Source organism: Schistocerca americana, chromosome 8 (assembly GCF_021461395.2).
Source record: "Schistocerca americana isolate TAMUIC-IGC-003095 chromosome 8, iqSchAmer2.1, whole genome shotgun sequence".
Taxonomy (NCBI): Eukaryota; Metazoa; Arthropoda; class Insecta; order Orthoptera; family Acrididae; genus Schistocerca; species Schistocerca americana.
The window spans coordinates 326,220,731-326,243,672 of record NC_060126.1 but is presented as its reverse complement, the minus strand read 5'-3'; the positions used below and the strand labels follow the sequence as shown (position 1 = coordinate 326,243,672).

The window sequence follows — 22,942 nt, the reverse complement described above, 5'->3', positions numbered from 1 at the left end:
TCAGCTTGTCCCGCTTCTCTTAGTTACGGAAGGTATCTGATTAGGATCCCAGCTGCCTGAAGGCTACATCGTCGTTGAAGACCACGTATAGTCGAATATAAGCATGCGCTACCTGTTTTCTATTTGTGCTGCTAACCAGATACAATCCTATCGACGAGAACGTGTGGAAGAACCGCTGTCTTGGACAGAAAGTGGACATTCAGTCTTAAAACTGAACATCCGTCACCTGTGGCTTATGGGAATGTGGCCTTTGGGTCACTCTTCAGTGTTCACTCTGTACACAGCATTCGCATTCACACTGGGCTTGTGGAGCGTTGTGGAGTCTCTGCTAGCAGTTTACTGCACTTTGGGGAAGCTTGAGGAAACCACTCTGCAGTTGATGATCACTTCGACATTGATCTGTGGCTTCATGAAGATGGTTCTCTTTGTGAGCGACTCACATAGTTACAACTTGATGGTACGGGATATGGCTGGTCTCATAGCGGTACAGGACGAAGATAGCTCCAAGGATCCGGCGCTGGCGGCAATCCTGCACGACTCTCGCAGACGTGCGTCCCGCATTACTATGGGAATGCTGCTGTTTATGCTCTCACAGTGCTTCGTCTGGTATCCCATTCCCCTTGTTGTGCATGCAGAAGATCGGCGGCTTCCACTTTCGCAGCACGCGTGGGACAACAACAGTAACTACTACCCACTCTCGTACACTGTCCAGTGCGTATGTGGCCTGTATGTGAGCCAGATCAGCTTCGCTCTGGACTGCCTGTTTGCATCCATCTTGATCCTCGTAGTTGCTCAGCTGAAGATCCTCGGAGAACGTATTTTGAAGTTGAAGCAGGAAGTGATTCCAGTAGAGGCAAACGAAAATCCTCGTCGGTGGGATCAGATACCGACAGACAAACATTATGACGGAATGTTCAGAAGATTGTGCGTTTGCATCGACAGCCACCAAAAGATTCTCAGGTACGTTAGTGGTTAATATGTATGTCAAATATGGAACCCAAATTTCACAAGATTATTTATTCAACAACAGTGGGGATAGGAATTTGGCATGAATGTTAAGTAACGCATCGAAATTAAAATATTTCGTTAACGCTAGCTGTGAGTTTCAAGCTCATGTAGTTCTACCTCGCCCAAATGTGCCTAATCGAGATGACGGACGAAAACAACAAATTGTGTTTTGCACACTCATTTATAACAAGTGTCCTCAATTACATCTGCGCACCATAATGTTCTTAGTAATGAGCTGCCTCAACGACGCATAGGACCGTAAGAGTCATTGCACTCCAGGGTCACGTGATTTGACGATATGTGATTTTTTTTAATGGGGAAATTGAGGAAGAATAGAACGCGTCCATAGCTTTCCCTGTCAGCTTACAATGCTACATAGTATCATCTGTCGAGTCAATAACTTCAGATATTTCGGAAAAGTATGGTTCTGTACTTACTTAATTTCTAAATGTTTGTCGTATGAAGGACGCATTGACATTTGTGTAAGGTGAATGAATACTTTCATGCCAGAACAAACCGGTACGCATCCAAAAGATATATCCTTGTGAAATCAAATGAAGCTTTTTGAAACCACAATATATTAAACTTGATCTATTCCCGTGACTGGACCGATCATAAAGAATATTTTAAAAACTATATAGTTATTCGTAAAATACAGGCTTACACGTTCGGTATTAGCGATATTGCCTGGACATGTTCGAACAGTTCCTTCTACCATAGATCGAAGGGGAGCAGCCACCCATCATGTTACAGCGTCATAGTGTACCGTCATATTAGAATTTGAAAGTGCGTTGACTCTAAGACACAGTTTCTGAGAGGTGGGTATACGGCTATGTTGTCATAGCGTGGACCCCATGCTCTCAGGATATGGCTCATTAGACTTTTTTTTGTGGGCTTACGTTAAGGACAGCATGTACAAAACACCAATAAGTATTTCTACATCCGTGGACGAATCAATGAAGTAATCGAAACTGTTGACGCTGGACTTCAGATCCTCACTTGGGTAGGGCTCGAATATCGTCAGTGTACGACAATTCGGTCGTACACTGAATTTCCTGCACTACGGACAGAAACTTCGAGAGCTGCTAAACGTTCTACAAGGAACCACAATGCTGTATCAGAAAGAGTTTCCGAGTTATGGTATTATGAAATGACAGCGGAACTTCATGAATGCCTTGCATATTTCAAGTCGGCTTCTACTGAACTTTGTTCTTGATGAGACTAGTCGCACTACAAGGACACACTTCAAGGTGAAAACATAGTTGTGCACTAATATGCCACGAAAAAGTGGTTCATTAGCAATATTTCTATAAAACTATACATCTGTACTTCGCAGACCGCCTGATGTTGTGGGGCAGACGATACGTTACGCACCAGTATTACTTCCTCCCTTTCCAGCCCTGAATAATTTTCAGTAGGTCTCCGTGAGAGCTCGAACCACTGTACTTTTGACTTCACGGTATTTTCGCGAGATATACCAAGCAGGAATCAGTACATCGGTTGTCTGCTCTAGGAAAGCAGGCTCTAGGAAATTTTGCTGTAAAACGCACCGCGACGCACAGTGCACCTTTCGAATAGTCTGCTATGGAAGTGTCAGAGCAATGCCGCGGCGCTTTCACTCAGAGGAAACGATCATTTGGCGAAATGCGCTGCTCTTCCTTCGTTCTCCTCTATTTCCTGTGCCAGTTTAATCTAGAACGAGCTCCCTACTGACATATCTTGCTAGGCTATGTAGTATGCATTTGGGACTGACTCAAAAATCAAAAGATGGTAAAGCGAATACTGTCGTTGCTCTAGACAGACGACGTTATCGTTTCATTTCGTACCGTCGCTTGCATCAACAGGTTATACCAGCTTGGTGTAAGAGCTTGAATTTCAGATCCCACCCAAGACAATTACTGTGGTAGATCTTTTTAGAAGGATGCGGTGTTTATGCTACCTACTGTCATGTCACGCGAGCCCGTCCTCCATCTATAGAGACCGCGCCGTTGCCGTTTCACACAGTAGCAAGTAGACAATTAATAGCCTACTTAGAAGCTACAATGCAATTAATACGCTGTAAAATCTTGAGCTTCTTAAAATTCTTACATCCATATTTAAATTCGATGATGGTGGAAAATCAGCTGGTATAAGTTTTATTAAAAATGAAACTCCTCCAACTGTACTTACGATTTTATATTTATTTGGCTACTAGTTTCGACGTTGCGTAAATGCCATCTTCAGGCCCTATACCCCTATATAACGCACCATACATAAAGCAAACAATGTGAGACATCAGTAGCTTGTGAGCTATTGTACAAGATAAATATATTGTAAACATATTATATAAAGAATGAAATCATCAGAAGTAGTTACATTACGTTCATTTCCACTAAGATGCAATTTACCTTGACATTAGCAATTTATATGATACAAAGAAGTAAAAATGAGTTTTTATATATACACTGTTATTTCCGTTATAGATCAATACCAGACATTTGAATAAAAATGGGGGTATATATAAGTCTAGGTGACAAACCATTACTCTTAGAGATAATAATATTGGCATGAAACAATATTAAAATTATGTTAAAAGCTAATATTAATATCCTAAACCCTACTTTGCATGCACAGTTTAACTAACAGGAAGGAAAATATGCATTGCCAGTCAGACATACGTAAGGTATGATTCCATTGTTTATAAATAGTGAATGGTGGGAAAGACGTCGCTTTGGACTCGGAGTCTATATGCGTTCTCTATATTCTTCTACTAATCGTTTCTCTTCCTGGATTTCGTGGTCCATTCTTCTTTTCTCAGATCCATCCGTCACTATCCTTCGCTCTTGTCCGTGCTCTTCGGCGGCCCCTTCTGTCCCCCCCCCTCCTCCCCCCCCCCCTTCCACCATCGTCCCCGTCAAACACGGATCTAGGGAATGCTACTCGTGGTAACCTTCCCACTTCCTTCCTAATCAGGTGTCCTGCGCGCATTAATCTCCTTTAGTTCGTCCTGCGGACAGTATCAGCTTGCGAGTTACTGATTTTTTGATATCCACCAGTGCTGAGACGGGGCGTCCCTATTGGGGCTACATATTTTATTTAAAACTTTCTGTAGACGAGTAGCAGTTTTTGTACATCTTGATTCCTTAATGTAAATGTTTAGACTCACACAGAGCTAGCGGGAGAGTTATGGTGTGGTACAGTCCAGTTTTAAAACTTGTCCTTACGGAAACGACTATTGTGCACAGCACGTCCCGAAAGCCAAAATAGGCTCTCTTTGCCGCTGTGGTCCTTGCATTTTTCTGAATTTCCCTCCTATTCCGTTCACTAAAGCACCATGCAAAATATTTCAATGTGTCCATCTTTTTATAAGCGAATTCATCAGTTATCGGTGGGGTTCCGTCATTCGGTATTTTCAACCGACCATGTATTTTGTTTTCTGCTTGTTAATTTGCAACGCTGTTTTCCTTGCAATGTTTCCGTAAGAACTTGTCATGAGCTACGACTTCTCTTTGCTATCACTTATCAGAACAACATCGTCCGCATATGGAACCAGATGTATTGTGTGTCATTTCAGCTGGGCTTCCATTTTTGTGTTCTCTGTCTATCGTTTTTAAATATAAATTAAAGAGTATCATGGATAGTACTTCTACTCGTCTGACACCAAAGTCTGGCTGCAAGATGCTCTGACACATCTGTACTGATCTTCACTCTGCAATAGGTTTCCTCTAAACATATTTCTGCTAGACGTACAAACTTTTGTCGTAACAAACTCTTTGAAAGTGTTTGTGACTGTGCCCTAATGCACGCTGTCATAAGCTTTTTTGAAGTCAACGAAAACCGCGTGGCTGTCGACGCTACGTTCCCAACACTGCTCCGTTGCCTGCTCGAGCGTAAAACGCTGATCTATATTCCTCTAGCGATGATGTCTGTTCTCACGGAGGTGAATGTCAAAGAGAAAAGATACCATCTTTATACAATATATATACGCTAGAAGACGTTACGATATTTCAGTTCATATCTTCAACAGTATCGGAATCCTTACAGAAAGACAGACTGCGAACAAGTGGTTTAGTGGTTAGGGGGAACAGTATATAGTGTGCGCCGTATGTAGATCATGTTCAAAAGTGGGACGTGCTAGGATAGCTAGCGCAAAGTGGGAATACAGGGACGACACTCGGTCCGGCACAAGTTATCACCTGTCGCCTCTGGATTTGTTTAATGCCCCACAGCAGCCAAACGTCGGAGACATCTAATTCAGTTGGACTGCTGGTTGAGAAAATTTTGCATCCGTCGCCGCTGACTTCGTTCAATGCCCCACTGCTGCTAAATTTCGGAGGTTTCTTATTTCTTCTAAAACCGCATTGACAATCGTCTGTAATTCCTTCTGCAATATTGTGTTCATTCTCTTCAGTATATCATCTATTTATGACATAATTAACTTATTTTCTAGATCACATTGTTGTTGTTGTTGTTGTGGTCTTCAGTCCTGAGACTGGTTTGATGCAGCTCTCCATGCTACTCTATCCTGTGCAAGCTTTTTCATCTCCCAGTACCTACTGCAACCTACATCCTTCTGAATCTGCTTAGTGTATTCATCTCTTGGTCTCCCTCTACGATTTTTACCCTCCACGCTGCCCTCCAATACTAAATTGGTGATCCCTTGATGCCTCAGAACATGTCCTACTAACCGATCCCTTCTTCTGGTCAAGTTGTGCCACAAACTTCTCTTCTCCCCAATCCTATTCAATACTTCCTCATTAGTTATGTGATCTACCCATCTAATCTTCAGCATTCTTCTGTAGCACCACATTTCGAAAGCTTCTATTCTCTTCTTGTCCAAACTATTTATCGTCCATGTTTCACTTCCATACATGGCTACACTCCATACGAATACTTTCAGAAATGACTTCCTGACACTTAAATCAATACTGGATGTTAACAAATTTCTCTTCTTCAGAAACGCTTTCCTTGCCATTGCCAGCCTACATTTTATATCTTCTCTACTTCGACCATCATCAGTTATTTTGCTCCCCAAATAGCAAAACTCCTTTACTACTTTAAGTGCCTCATTTCCTAATCTAATTCCCTCAGCATCACCCGACTTAATTAGACTACATTCCATTATCCTTGTTTTGCTTTTGTTGATGTTCATCTTATATCCTCCTTTCAAGACACTGTCCATTCCATTCAACTGCTCTTCCAAGTCCTTTGCTGTCTCGGACAGAATTACAATGTCATCGGCGAACCTCAAAGTTTTTATTTCTTCTCCATGAATTTTAATACCTACTCCGAATTTTTCTTTTGTTTCCTTTACTGCTTGCTCAATATACAGATTGAACAACATCGGGGAGAGGCTACAACCCTGTCTTACTCCCTTCCCAACCACTGCTTCCCTTTCATGTCCCTCGACTCTTATAACTGCCATCTGGTTTCTGTACAAATTGTAAATAGCTTTTCGCTCCCTGTATTTTACCCCTGCCACCTTTAGAATTTGAAAGAGAGTATTCCAGTCAACATTGTCAAAAGCTTTCTCTAAGTCTACAAATGCTAGAAACGTAGGTTTGCCTTTCCTTAATCTTTCTTCTAAGATAAGTCGTAAGGTCAGTATTGCCTCACGTGTTCCAGTGTTTCTACGGAATCCAAACTGATCTTCCCCGAGGTTGGCTTCTACTGGTTTTTCCATTCGTCTGTAAAGAATTCGTGTTAGTATTTTGCAGCTGTGACTTATTAAGCTGATAGTTCGGTAATTTTCACATCTGTCAACACCTGCTTTCTTTGGGATTGGAATTATTATATTCTTCTTGAAGTCTGAGGGTATTTCGCCTGTTTCATACATCTTGCTCACCAGATGGTAGAGTTTTGTCAGGACTGGCTCTCCCACGGCCGTCAGTAGTTCCAATGGAATATTGTCTACTCCGGGGGCCTTGTTTCGACTCAGGTCTTTCAGTGCTCTGTCAAACTCTTCACGCAGTATCATATCTCCCATTTCATCTTCATCTACATCCTCTTCCATTTCCATAATATTGTCCTCAAGTACATCGCCCTTGTATAGACCCTCTATATACTCCTTCCACCTTTCTGCTTTCCCTTCTTTGCTTAGAACTGGGTTTCCATCTGAGCTCTTGATATTCATACAAGTCGTACTCTTATCTCCAAAGGTCTCTTTAATTTTCCTGTAGGCGGTATCTATCTTACCCCTAGTGAGATAGGCCTCTACATCCTTACATTTGTCCTCTAGCCATCCCTGCTTAGCCATTTTGCACTTCCTGACGATCTCATTTTTGAGACGTTTGTATTCCTTTTTGCCTGTTTCACTTACTGCATTTTTATATTTTCTCCTTTCATCAATTAAATTCAATATTTCTTCTGTTACCCAAGGATTTCTACTAGCCCTCGTCTTTTTACCTACTTGATCCTCTGCTGCCTTCACTACTTCATCCCTCAAAGCTACCCATTCTTCTTCTACTGTATTTATTTCCCCCATTCCTGTCAATTGCTCCCTTATGCTCTCCCTGAATCTCTGTACAACCTCTGGTTCTTTTAGTTTATCCAGGTCCCATCTCCTTAAATTCCCACCTTTTTGCAGTTTCTTCAGTTTTAATCTACAGGTCATAACCAATAGATTGTGGTCAGAGTCCACATCTGCCCCTGGAAATGTCTTACAATTTAAAACCTGGTTCCTAAATCTCTGTCTTACCATTATATAATCTATCTGATACCTTTTAGTATCTCCAGGGTTCTTCCATGTATACAACCTTCTTTCATGATTCTTAAACCAAGTGTTAGTTATGATTATGTTGTGCTCTGTGCAAAATTCTACCAGGCGGCCTCCTCTTTCATTTCTGTCCCCCAATCCATATTCACCTACTATGTTTCCTTCTCTCCCTTTTCCTACACTCGAATTCCAGTCACCCATGACTATTAAATTTTCGTCTCCCTTCACAATCTGAATAATTTCTTTTATTTCATCATACATTTCTTCAATTTCTTCGTCATCTGCAGAGCTAGTTGGCATATAAACTTGTACTACTGTAGTAGGCGTGGGCTTCGTATCTATCTTGGCCACAATAATGCGTTCACTATGCTGTTTGTAGTAGCTTACCCGCATTCCTATTTTCCTATTCATTATTAAACCTACTCCTGCATTACCCCTATTTGATTTTGTGTTTATAACCCTGTAGTCACCTGACCAGAAGTCTTGTTCCTCCTGCCACCGAACTTCACTAATTCCCACTATATCTAACTTCAACCTATCCATTTCCCTTTTTAAATTTTCTAACCTACCTGCCCGATTAAGGGATCTGACATTCCACGCTCCGATCCGTAGAACGCCAGTTTTCTTTCTCCTGATAACGACATCCTCTTGAGTAGTCCCCGCCCGGAGATCCGAATGGGGGACTATTTTACCTCCGGAATATTTTACCCAAGAGGACGCCATCATCATGTAATCATACAGTAAAGCTGCATGCCCTCGGGAAAAATTACGGCTGTAGTTTCCCCTTGCTTTCAGCCGTTCGCAGTACCAGCACGGCAAGGCCGTTTTGGTTATTGTTACAAGGCCAGACCAGTCAATCATTCAGACTGTTGCCCTTGCAACTACTGAAAAGGCTGCTGCCCCTCTTCAGGAACCACACGTTTGTCTGGCCTCTCAACAGATACCCCTCCGTTGTGGTTGCACCTACGGTACGGCTATCTGTATCGCCGAGGCACGCAAGCCTCCCCACCAACGGCAAGGTCCATGGTTCATGGGGGGGAATGTAATTTTTGTATAATTATTATAGTGCACCGTTATTTTTAGTTTAGAGCTGAGTCCTTCCGTTTGTCACTCGTCAGGCAGAGTCTAATATTTCCAATTTTTTTTTTTTTTTTGTTTTGTGATTATTTTTGCCAGTACCGGTCCTCCAGTTCTTATTCGTTCTCCTGCTTTTTTATCTTGGAAGAGAGCCTTATTGTTTTTATGGTTTTCATTATTTGTCATATTTCTTCTTCTTCAGGCGTTTTTACTTCGCTGTCCACTGACCTCACACATCACATGGAAGGGAATCAGTGGGTTTGTCACAGTCTAGTAACACTGCGAAGTATTCAGACTATCGCGTTGTACTTCAGTGTCATTCGTGAGAAACTTTCCCTTGTTTCTTTAATAAATTTTCGTCTCTCTTATATTTCCTAAGCTACATTTTGGTTTATTTGTATTGTCCTGTGATGGATGTAGCCCTCTTCCTCTTCTTCTATCGGCTCCTTGTAATATTTCCGTTCCTCCGGTCTTAATATAGTTGTCGTTTCCTTCGCTATTTTGGTAGACCTGTCTTTTAGCTTCTGATGTCTCATTCAATCTAACCTCATATTCTAGCCTACTTCTCCTCGTCAAATTATGCCTGCCATACTTGATTGAACTACACATTGTCGGACATCAGCGTTTGCCTAGAATTTCGATGACTATTTATTGTTTCCCGTTTTTGACACCGGTCACTGTTCATACCCCGGTTTTCTGCCTTTCCCCCACATTTAATTAGAATTTGTGCTGATGTTGACTAACATTTTCTACATCTCCCCGTCTCTTTTCATCTGTTTATATCACAATATGTATACTGCCTACCTTTTCTTCACACCTTCTTATATCTGACATTCATGTTACCACCAGGAAACGATTAATGTCAAAGTCTGACCATCTGTAGGTTCTCGTATCTTGGATACTGTTTGCATACGCTTCTGGATAGATATGTGATCTGCTAGTTCATGGTTTGGCAGTCTCTCGTCATATATGTCCTTTATGTAACAGTAGAGCGTCGATTATCCGAAGTGACTGGGGGACATGGGTGTTCGGAAAACTGGTTTATTTGGATAATCGAACTGCACATGTTTATGTACCAAAAAGAAGTACTGATCAGTAAATTTATTCATAAAGACAGGCATCTCTTTTAGTATTACAAGTAACATACAAAGGCAACTTCAGTAGGAATATATAGTAATAATCTCGTACTTGTCCCTCATAGAAAGGACAACACGTTTACGTTTAAGCATTTTGTATCGTCAAGTTCACTTATTTACGCAACAGCACACAATTGGTCGTAACAGAGAACAGAATGTGACTGTTTGCAACGTGAGAAGCTCTTCTTGGGGACGTGCAATCCTTCAAACTGCGCGGAGCGGCACGCCTCAACTCTAAGCTGGCGCAGCTGTTGCTGTGAACAGCTTTGATACTGCCGCTACTTCTATTGTCAGAGCCAAGCCGACAGAAGTGTGCTGATTGTTGAAACACAGCGACTGGCGGCTTGGCCGGTCAGCAGCGCCTTGTGAAGGCCCCATTAGAAGCAATGTTCCGCCAGCGGTGGCCCAGTGCTGTGGAAAACTTGGTTTTGGGAGTGAGGGGGATGATGGACGATAGGGAGCGAGAGTAAGAGGTGCGAGCGAGTACACAGTTCGGTTAAGCGGTCGTTCGGTTGACCGACGTTCGGATAATCGACGCTCTACTGTATTTTCTGTTCTGTTGCGTATTGACCAAGTGGATGCCACTGTTACTGATGTCTTGATGAACACTTGAATTATCTATCACCGGTTCGTAAATGTCCTCTTGACAAAATGACCCAACATATATTTGACATTCAGGATTGGCAACGAGTTATACACAAATTCCAATTTCGTGTAAAATTCTGCCTTGTGAATCTCTCCAAATCCTCGCAGGATGAGTGTGCTTTAATCGGAGATACAGAACTAAGCTGAGGTGAAAATGTTATTGGGAGATATTGCACCGAACCAGCTTTTGTCCGGCGCAGTGCAGCAACTCGCTGGGGCATGGACTCAACAAGTAACTGGAAGTCCCCTGCAGAAATATTTAGCCACGCTTCCTCAATAACCGTGCACTATTGCGAAAGTGTTGCTGGTGCAATATTTTTTGCACAGAATGACTTCCCTACTATGTCCCATAAATGTTCGATGGGATTGAAGTCCGGCGACCTGAGAGGCCAACCGATTCACTCGAATCGTTCTTGTTCTTCAACCCAATTGTGAACAGTTAAGGCTCAGTGACATTCCACACTGCCATCTATAAAAATTCGATCGTTGTTTTGGAATATAGAGTCTTTGAATGGCTGCTAAGGGCATCCAAGTAGCCGAACCTAGCCACTTACTACCGATGATCGGTTCCCTTTGACCAGAGAATCCAGTCCATTGAACGTAAACAAACCCCACACCATTATGAAGCCACCAACAGTTTGCACAGTGCTTTGTTGAGAGCTAGGGTTCATGGCTTCATGCCGTCCATGCACACTCGAACCCTACCATCGGTAGTCATCTGGCCATTCCACGGTTCTATAGTAGTCTTTGGTCCAACCGTTATTGCCAGGAGCCCTGGAGAGGGTTGCAGTCAATGTCGTGCTGTTAGAAAAGCGACTGGTCTGGCGTTGGTCATCTGCTGCCATAGCCCATTAACGCAATTTCGCGGCACAGCTTTAACGGATACGTTCGACGTACGCCCCACATTTAACTCTGTAGTTATTTCACGCAGTTTGTCTGTTAGCACTGACAGATCTAAGCAAAAGCCGCTGCTCTCGGTCGTTAAGTAAAGGCCCTCGGTCAGTGATTTGTCCTTGGTGAGAGGTAAATCCTGAGTTTGGGTATTCACTGCACGGTCTTGACACTGTTGATCTCGGGATACAGAATTCTGTAACGATTTTTGAAATGGAATGTCCCACGCGTATAGCTACTGTTCCGCCTTCAAAGTCTGCTAATCCTCGCCGTGCGCCGTAGTCAAGTCTAAAATATTTCCAGATGAATAACATAAGGACAAATGACGGCTCCGATAGTGAACTGCCCTTTTTTTTTGTACGCGATACTACCGCCATCTGTATATGTGCATATTGCTATCCCATTACTTTTCTCACATCAGAGTATTATGGAAAGCACTGTAATGTGATTTCCGAATCATGTACATAACCTGGCTTGTGTAGGCAGCTGATTTTCCAGGGTTCAAAAGAGAAGTCTAGTGTCCACCGCGTTTGCCGGATACCAGTGAGATAGTCCTGTCTCCGAGGCGTAGACAATCCTGACCTGCATATTTTATTTGCGAGAGGGGACAACCCTCTGCACAACAGCCTACCTGGAAGACAAGTGCGATTTTATTTAGATGCCCATCCTGGAGGACTTGCCTCCTCCACACCTTTTGCGCAGCCCTGGACAAACCCGGCTGGAGTAGTTTATTTCCTCGGTATTAAGTATATACAGTGAGCGTTCCTCGAACTTTCAAATAATGAGGAGGCGGATGGGGAGATAATCAAAAATGGTTCAAATGGCTCTGAGCACTATGGGACTTAACTGCTGAGGTCATCAGTCCCCTAGAACTTAGAACTACTTAAACCTATCTAACCTAAGGACATCACATACATCCATGCCCGAGGCAGGATTCGAACCTGCGACCGTAGCGGTCACGCGGTTCCAGACTGTAGGGGAGATTATCGACAAACTGAATCGCAATTTTGGTCAGTTTTGTCGGATCCATCTCTTTAATGACGAGCTGCTTATGCAAAGAAGGGCTCCTCGCATAATTGCACTGAATTAGACTCTGAAGAATGTGTCATGATAGCTCATAGAAAATCTGACTGAATGATTATCGGGAGGTAGTGTATTTATTTAAATTATTTAAAATCTGCTTTCAGGTAGGAAACACCTGCTACATCCAGTAGATAACTTCAAGATAACATTACTATTAGCGATAGCCCCATTTCGTAGGTGAAGGAAACAGATGAAAGGTAAGTTACAGACTACAAAAAATAAACTTGTCGTCACTCCCCAGTTAATATTACAATATGGATCTCTAGCTGCAGCGCCTCGTACGTCGAAGGTACACTATGTGATCAAAAGTATCCGGACACCCCCAAAAACATACGTTCTTCAGATAAGGAGCATTGTGCTGCTACCTACTGCCGATACTTCATATCAGCGACATCAGTAGTCATTAGACATCGTGAGAGAGCAGAATGGGGCGCTCCGCAGATCTCACGGACTTCGAACTTGGTCAGGTGATTGGGTGTCGCTTGTGTCATACGTCTGTACGCGAGATTTCCACACTCCTAAACATCCCCAGGTCCACTATTTCCGATGTGATGGTGAAGTGTAAACGTGAAGGGACACGTACAACACAAAAGCGCACAGGCCGACCTCATCTGTTGACTGACAAGAGACCGTCGACAGTTTAAAGGGGTCGTAATGTGTAATAGGCAGACATCTACCCAGACCATCACACAGGAATTCCAAATTGCATCAGGATCCACTGCCAGTACTATGGCAGTTAGGCGGGACGTGAGAAAACTTGGATTCCATGGTAGAGTTGCTGCTCATAGGCCACACATCACCCAGGTAAATGCCAATCGACGCCATGCTTGGCGAAAATTGCGTAAACACAGGAGGATTGAACAGTCCAAACGTTGTGCGGAGTGATGAATCACTGTACACAATGTGGCGATCCGATGGCAGGGTGTGGATATGGCTAGTGCCCTGTGAACGTCATCTGCCAGCATGTGTGGTGCCAAAAGTAATATTCGGAGGCGATGGTGTTCCGGTCCGGTTGTGTTTTTCATGGAGGGGACTTGCACCCCCTGTTGTTTTGCGTGGCGCTATCACAGCAGAGACCTACATTGATGTTTTAAGCACCTTCTTACTTTCCACTGTTGAAAAGCAATTCGGGGACGGCGATGGCATCTTTCACCACGATGGAGCCCCTGTTCATAGTGCACGGTCTGTGGCAGAGTGATTACACGATAATAACATCCTTGTAATGGGCTGGCGCGCACAGAGTCCTTATCTGAATCCTATAGAACACCTTTGGGATGTTTTGGAACGCCGACTTTGTGCCAGGCCTCACCGACAGATATCGATACCTCTCCTCAGTGCAGCTCTCCGTGAAGAATGGGCTGCCATTCCCCAAGAAACGTTCCGGAAGCTGATTGAACGTATTCCTGGGGGAGTGGAAGCTGTCTTTAAGGTTAAGGGTGGGCCAACACCATACTGAATCCCTCTGTTACTGATGGAGGGAGCCACGGACTTGTAAGTCATTTTCAGCCAGGTATCCGGATACTTTTGATCGCATAGTTCATATTGAAGAAATTATTGACTCTGACACACATGACAGAGAACAATCACCTTTAGGTTAATTCTTACCCGCTCAAATACTCTGCTGAACTGTTCACAATTGATTAATCATTATTTGTTTGGACCTGAGTGTTAATGACGTAGCTCAAATCCTACTATATAAATTGTGTCGCATGAAAGATCTAATAAAAACTGCAAATAGATAATTTTCATATGTTTTCCTATGGTGATCCCTTAACGTAAGGAAGAGTATTTTGATTAAGGAATCATACTCTTTATGCTATTCTAGTCTGAAATTGTGCTAAATAATTTGCTTTGTATCAGAACTACGAGGGCGTGGTGAGAAGTAATGCCTCCGAAATTTTTATTCTGTCCCCAATAGCATCTATAATTTACCCCGTTCTCATTGTCAGCATATTACTTGGTCGAATTTCCCGCTTCCTTCAAACAAGTTTCAGTCACTTGCCGCAAGAGGGCTCCACATTATAGGGTGTAACATGTGGGTTTGTAACTTAACTACGTCGTTGCGTGAGAAATGGCTTGTAATCAAAAATCTAACGATAGAAAACTCCGTCGACGCGTGGGTGCTGCGACATCAGCACCAATGCGACGCCTTGGGTTCACTGTTACTGATCATCCTCCATACAGTCCCGAATTAGCCGCATCCGACATTCATCTGTTTCCGAAACTTAAATAACAAATGGTTCAAATGGCTCTGAGCACTATGCGACTTAACTTCTGAGGTCATCAGTCGCCTAGAACTTAGAACTACTTAAACCTAACTAACCTAAGGACATCACACACATCCATGCCCCAGGTAGAATTCGAACCTGCGACCGTAGCGGTCGCTCGGCTCCAGACTGTAGCGTCTTGAACCGCACGGCCACTCCGGCCGGCACTTAAATAACACCTTCGAGGACCACTTTGATAGTGACGGAGCGGTGCAAGCAGAGGGGAGGTTGTGGCTACGTCAACGAAGTCAAACTGTGTACAGTGACGGTATCAACAAGTAGTTTGTTGGCAGAAATTCCTTCGTCGCTAGGTATATGTAGGTATAAAGAATAAAGATGTAGAATGTTATTAACGTTTGTTTTATTTAAAAAGCTTTAATTGTATTCACATAAATGGTTCTAGGGCATTACTGTTCAGTACGCCTTCGTAATAATAATATTTTATTCCTTTATTTTATACTGATCTTCGGATTACCATTTGTTCTTCTTACAGCGTTATATATTTTATCTGGAGTTTTGTTTTACTGTATTACTTCCGTCAGAATCGTGAAAGCTAAACAGCACATCAGGAAAACAACACTGTCTCCTTACACCAGTTAATCGAATCTTTTTTTAATTTTCTAAATTCTTCTTTTTCTTTGCTTCAATAGTTGAGTTTCGCAATAAAAGTTGAATATGCTTGGTATAACACAAACGTTGGCGCAGTCTTACACGGCTGAAAATACACGATAATAGAAGCACAGATAAGTAAAAATGGGCTCTAAAACTCATATCTTAAGAGCTATGAGATATTCTTAATTTTAAATATTGTGAAACAGATTTCTTCTACTGCTCTCCATATTCTTGGAAGTGGTAGTATGGACCAAAACAAGAAAAAAAAAAAGTCAAGGAAACATGCGCTCTAAATTGCGTACCCTAACTGCTATGTATACCTGTTCATCTTCGGTACTTTGGAACACAACTCGTCTAATGAACAAGTGCTCATGACTTTTAAGGTATGCGTTTTAGAGCACATGTGTACTGGACATTTTTTTATTTTTGGTCCATACTACCACTTCGCAAAATATGGAAAGCAAAGAGCTTGCTGTAGAAGAGATTTCTTTCTCACTATTTAAAATCAAGAATATCTCATAGCTCTTATGGTATGCTATATAGAGCCCATTTTTACTTGACATTTGTGCTTCTATTATCGTGTACTTTCAGCCGTGTAAGTTTGCGCCATCCTTTTTGATACACCCTGTATAGACCCAAGTCGTTGCAAGTTTTGAGGCTACCTAAAATAAAGTGTTCTACCGAATTTCGTTTCCGAATCTTAAAACGTTTATGGGAGGTCTGGAAAGAGATAATTATATGGGGCAGTTGTACATTGCACGACCCGGATACGCACAGTGAATCACAAATTTCAGGACACCAAATCTCTCCTTTTGTCTTGACCAGACAAAACTGACCCATCACAATGAGACATTGATATTTTCTTATTCAGCTGATCCCATCCATGTAGAGAGTAGTTCATTCCAATAGATTCCAATGAATTTGGGAGCGAAATGTTTTTTTCAAATTGCAGTCATGGATTCTGGTCACTTCGGAAACTGCTTGGGCTTATGCTTCACATTTGACCTTTAGTGCAGTAATTTCGATGTTAAAAATTCTTTTCCTTGGTCTGTTACACCTCAACGTAATATTCATACTTCGTGATCCCCATATGTATGGAAACTCATTTATGACAGACTGTGAACAGCTTTATACTTCTGGTGTTTAACAACTAGGTTCTCCCATCGAGACAGCAGACTACGAAGTCAGACTCAGATTATGACGTTACATACCATTGTAATTATGAATTGCGCTGTACGCGCATGAAGAATACACAGAAGTGCAAGAGTGAAACCAGATATGTAGTGATAGGTTCGAAAATCTATACTGATTCACGTATTAGACAAGCGTTATGAGCGTATGGCCTTTCAGACTTTCACCAGACGTCCAAAACCAATTGTTGGCATAGTTTTAAACGTATATTAATACGTATTGTCCTATCGTTTTGCACGGTTTATGCTACTATCATTCAGCGCGTATTCTAGTATTTTCTGTTAACAATGTAACAAATGCAGATAATATGAGCTTGTTACCCGGGACTGAAAGAACCAATTCGTCAAATAGGTCGGAGGAATAATTTCTGAAGAAGCTGAATACAGTAAATGGTTGCCCATTGTGGTCCTACATAATGATTTTCCTCAATTTTAAAGAAAGCAGTAGCACAGTTCCACTGACATTTCACATAGCATTTACAATTACGTCCTTGTTCCAGGTTCGTCACGCGTGTACAAGACGCCATGAGCCCCATAGCAATGACGCAGTTTGCTAGCAGTGTTGTCATCGCATGTATGGGGCTATTTCAAGCGACATACGTAAGACCATCTCTCTTAAACTAGGCATATGTGTTTCACTTTATGTGATTATGTGTAACACTTCTAACCAAGAACGAGTCACTACGTACTAAATTACAGATTGTGATTTTGGTTTCTTTATGGCCATCTTACAAAAATTAGGAGCTATAATTTATATATTGTCTGAAAAGGAAACTGAAAGAAAGGAAAAAAAAAGCCTGAGATCAGTTCTCTCGTGACGTATCTTAAGACTTTCTCATACATTACGTTCAAGGAAAATGCCGCGACAATGTCTTTAAAAATTCTGAAACTATCAGTAATGTGATGTAAACTAGGCATCCTTCAGTCCTAAAGAAAAAATCTTCCTGGAACAGTTAACATTACATTACGTCTAACAAAAAGGCAGGAGCATCATCTCCAGGTAGATTACACAGTCACTCGTTCATGGTCATACCGGTTGACCCAAATCATCATTACGGCTCCCCACACGAGTATGCTGACGCCTGTAGGCACTGCAGTCACGTGACACAGAAAGGAGAGTACGAGATCATGGTGAAAAGTAGTGCCTCCGAAGTTTTTATATTTTAAGTAAAAAATTATTAACATTCCACATCTTTGTTCTTCATGTCTACATAGGTGTTTGTCGACGTAGTCACACGGGTAATGAACATCTTTCTCCCAACGAGAGACAAATTTGTTGATGCCGTCACTGTAGAAAGTTATCCATTGGTGACGGAGCGCCGGCAGGTGTGGCCGCACGGTTCTAGGCGCTTCAGTCTTGAACCGCGCGACCGCTACGGTCGCAGGTTCGAATCCTGTCTCGGGCATGGATGTGTGTGATGTCCTTAGGTTAGTTAGGTTTAAGTAGTTCCAAGTTCTAGGGGACTGATGACCTCAGATGTTAAGTCCCATAGTGCTCAGAGCCATTTGAACCATTTGTTGACAGAGCCATAACCTCAGCCCTGCTTCACCTCTTCATCGCTATCAAAATGAAGTCCTCGAAGGCGTTCTATTAGCTTCGGAAACAGATGAAAATCAGATGCAGGCACGTCGGGATTGTATGGAGGATGATGGATCGATGACGATGAACCCAAGGCGTGGGGTTGTTGCAGATGTCGCAGCGCTGGTGTGTGGTCTGGCACTGTCGTGCTGAACGAAAGGGTGCCCCATGTGTGGACGAACTCTTCGAATTCGTGCTTTCAGTTTTCTGAGCTGTTCCTTACGTACCAACATAGTTACGGTACACACCGCCATGTTACATGCTGCAGTTCAGAGCCCTCTTGCGGCAGAGGGCTAAAATTTGTGTCGAAGAAACGGGAAAGTCTACAGAATAATATGCAGGACCGGTAATACCTCGACCGATATTGAGAATACAATAAAAATTTCGGAGGCATTGCTTTTCAGCATGACCTCGTATATAAGGGGAGCAGAGATGAATGGGAATTAAGTCTAATGACGATAAGATACGCCGATTGGGAAAATGATTGAGATAAGCTGTTTTTACAAGAGGTAGACTTTTACAGCCCCGCATCTGGGAACCAGCGTCTCGCTAATGGGAAAGCTCGTCGGTACTTAGTGTACTAATGTGAATCTCTATGCAGAGTGCTAGGTCTATGATGAGACCACGAGCAGGCGACAGGTTGTTACGTTGAGGGACTACACTGATCAGCCAAAACATTACGACCAGTGGTGGGTACCACTGCCCACTGCACGGTTGGATGCCTCATGATGACGTTGTGGCCACGCGAAGCAGTAATAAAAACATGTAAACTGATCAGTGACGGATGGAAGATTACTCTAGCGAAGATATGCGCTGAAAATTGAGAAATCCACTGAGATAAGCGACTTTGCCATAGACCAGATCATTATTACGCAGAGCGTGTGACCGAGTATGTCGAAAACGGCGAAGCTGGTCGAATGTTCACGTGCTACTACCGTGACCATCTACAGAAAGTGGCAGAAGTGCAGTGAATCTACAAATAGACGCCAAGTAGTCGGCCGACTACGCGTCTTCACAGAACTTGGGGTTTGGAGGCTTGTCTCCTCTGTAAAGTAGCATAGATGGCGATCTGTGACATCTCCGCCGAAATAACACAGTGCTGGTGGACAGACATGTGGTTCGGAATTCAACATTCAGCGCTCATTGTTGAACATTGGACCGCGCAGCAAACGATTCACTCATTGGCCCAACGATATCATTGATTGTGATTGCAGTGGGCTCGGGATCATCGAGATTGGACGGTGTATCACTGGAAATGACAGATGTACCACGTTTCGGCTACACCAGGTCGGTGGTCGACTCCACAAACATTGTCATACAGGCGAACTGCTGCTCGTAACCGCGCCACGGGCGCAGGCTGGTGGGAACAGCATTACAGTATGACAAAAACGCTCCTGTTCTTGCATGGGACCTGTGGTAGTGGTCGAAGACACCATTTCAGCTGCCGACCACATACATTCCTACATGCTTCATGCGTTCCCTGACGACGACGCCACCTATCAGCAGTATAATTGCCCGGTCTCGATCCCATAATCGTGCAACAGTGGTTCGAGGAGCATGATACTGAAACGACGTTAATGTCTTGGGCACCAAATTCGTCTGATGTGAATCCGATGGTTCCTCTCTGAGTCCACATCGAACCACATTATAGCGTACAAAAATCGGCAGCCAGTTATTTACGGGTATTACATGATTTTTGCGTAGATGCCTCGTGCACATAACTCTACCAACGAACTGTACAGTCGATGACAAGTAGAATCGGTGATAATGTGTTACAAAGATGGCCCAAAAACCGTTAGAAGGTGGTCATAACGGTTTGGCTCGCCAGTGTATATCATCTGATAGCTTGTGTCGTACCAAAACCACCGTAGTCAAATTACTGAAACACTGTTTGGCGACTATTTCGTATTAGGATCAAAACCAGTTTACGGCGATCATGGTCTTTGACAAATCCGCTTCATAATGAGGTCCAGGTACAATAGATGATTAACAACAAAGACGAAGACACCACGGCGAAAACTTACTACAACTTAAAACTATTGTCAATATGGGCCCTAAAATCTTCCCTAAAGTAAACAGCTAAATCAGTGATACACATATATTTAACTGTGTTTCATTTACAGGGAGAGGACGTGAGTGTCGCACTGAAGTGTGCTTCTTACCTTCCCATTCCAGGAGGGCAGGTGTACCTCTATTGTTGGGCAGCTCACAGCGTAACTGAAGAAGTAAGTATGACGCCACAATTCGAAAGGTTAAATGTTTTTCTCTTTATTCACGTCTCGAATTCTATACCCAAAACTGTTCTTTTCCGTTTAGTGTGGCATGCTCGTTCCTGCCATTCGAAAAGTTGGCAGTTCTAGTGCTACAGGAAATCTCTTTCTGCGACGCAGTAGGAAGCTCTGATCTGTACATTATTCGTATCTAAATCGTGACGCCACTTTTCTGAGTCCACCTCAATTTACTGTGTAAACGTCCAGCGAGAATAGCGTCATTGCTGAAGACAGTTACCTCATGGAGAGAGCGGACATCGAGAGTATCCACTTGGACTCGATTTTGGTATGATTCTACATCTACATCTACATCTACATTGATACTCCGCAAGCCACCCAACGGTGTGTGGCGGAGGGCACTTTACGTGCCACTGTCATTACCTCCCTTTCCTGTTCCAGTCGCGTGTGGTTCGCGGGAAGAACGACTGTCTGAAAGCCTCCGTGCGCGCTCTAATCTCTCTAATTTTACATTCGTGATCTCCTCGGGAGGTATAAGTAGGGGGAAGCAATATATTCGATACCTCATCCAGGTTCGGACTCTGACATCGTTTCTCCCTCTTCAGTGACTCTTTTCAGCTTTCGGCGAACTTTTACACGCTTGAGGCCTGCAACGATATATGAGAACCGAGTATTTCCTTATCAAGGCATTTTGTACGCCGAACAAGTCCCTTTTCATGCGTTCCACGTCTGATGCGAGGCTGATCCTCTCTCTTTATTTGTTGCTCATTCATCTTAATAAAGTCCAACATGCAAGATACGATACGAATGAAACTTCCTGGCAGATTAAAACTGTGTGCCGGACCGAGACTCGAACTCGGGACCCGGGTTCGAGTCTCGGTCCGGCACACAGTTTTAATCTGCTAGGAAGTTTCATATCAGCGCACACTCCGCTGCAGAGTGAAAATCTCATTCTGGATACAATACAAACAAGCACTATGTTACTTCTGGACTTAATGGACAGGTGTAGGATGTAAGATGTACTGAAGGTAGATCACCACTCTGACAATATTTTCTTGCTGGTTTCTGCATGTTTTTAGAGCGCTTCTACTCCGAAATTGTGTGCTGAATTATTGTTATCTACTCCAGCCATTAAAATTTCTTTATTTACACCATGACCAGTTTCGACATTTTTATTGAAGCCATTTGCTTGAATCGATAACTGGCATTACAAATGCAACCAAACGTTGTAGTTAATGATGTAATGAACAGTTAAAACAGTATATTACAGAAATGTAGGAGTTTCTTCATGAAATAAGTACAAAAGTACACATGTACAGTATAATACAGAAGAAGAAAAAATAAAATACATTCTACATTATGCTTTGTTGAACAGAAGTCAAGTGATTGGCATGTCTCAGCATTAAAAGGAGCTTATTTTGACATCTCCGAAATTTGAAAGAAATGGTTGCCTTGCCAATGTATATTTTTGGTAGCTACTTAGATTTTATGAACTTTTAAAATATTTGCGGTGGACTATGTGTGTAGGTCAAGCGCAAAGTTACATTCTTTAGCATAAGCGGGCAGAGGTCGAAACAAGGGGAACAGCAGTGGCAGCTAGCGTGCCATGGACTCTACGTGTGCTGCTTAAAAGAACTTGTTTACGAACACAGCTATGAAATTTCAATGTGTCTTTGAGGAAAGATATCAATAACGAGTGTCATATATCGAGAAAACTGGGTTGCCTTACTGTTCACTTGACCGTCTTTTCACTTTATTTTTGCAGGCGTGCATCATTATCTGTTTCGTCATTCTTGTCCATTTTGTATCCCTTCTTCATTGTTTGAAGAATTTAGAAGTTTTTTTCATTACTGTATAAGGAAATGTGCTTTCTGCGTATCTCCATATTTCTAATGTATGTTTCTTGTTGCGTGTCTTAAATTTACTTCCCGTTTGTTAGTTCTGGCTAGCTTTACAGTCAGAGCTGTAGATTTCGCAGCAGTCACCACTTTGTTTGTGCTGATGTTTGGTGTCAAAACTCGTAACAGTGAAGGTCGCCACGTGCACATCACGTTCTTTAAAAAGATTGCTTAGTTTAAATGAGACATGGTCATGGAAAGGAAGCACACACGATGCGCTGTATCCAACAAAAATTCATCGTATCATTTATAAAAATTTTTGTTTGTATAAAAATGCCAGTTTCAGATAACACTAAAAATATGACTGCGATGTAAAAGCCGAAATTTTCGTGGAGTGAAATGAAGAAGTTTTTAGCACCTAGACCTGTTATTCGTTAAGTCATTGACATTTTTGTGTGATCCATATACCTGCAGCACAGTATGCGAGTTGGGTGGCACTAATGTTTTGTGTTTGTATAAACATCATGTTACAGTGGAACCGTTCTACACTGGTGTTCACAGGCAGCGTCGGTTTCCACGGCGGCTTACAGCTGCTCCTGGGTGGAGTGCAGCGCAAGATTCAAGCACGCTCTGAGAATCCTCATCGTCCGCGCACAGAAACCGCTGGTTCTCACCGCTGGACATCTCTACCCCA

General features: G+C 42.7%; 1 protein-coding gene across 1 annotated transcript; it reads left to right on the top strand.

Moving 5' to 3' along the window:
* Nucleotides 1–466: 466 nt before the first annotated feature.
* Nucleotides 467–976, top strand: LOC124545819. Its single transcript, XM_047124772.1, has one exon. The coding sequence runs from the start codon at nucleotides 467–469 to the stop codon at nucleotides 974–976; it is 510 nt and encodes a 169-aa protein (XP_046980728.1).
* Nucleotides 977–22,942: the final 21,966 nt, after the last annotated feature.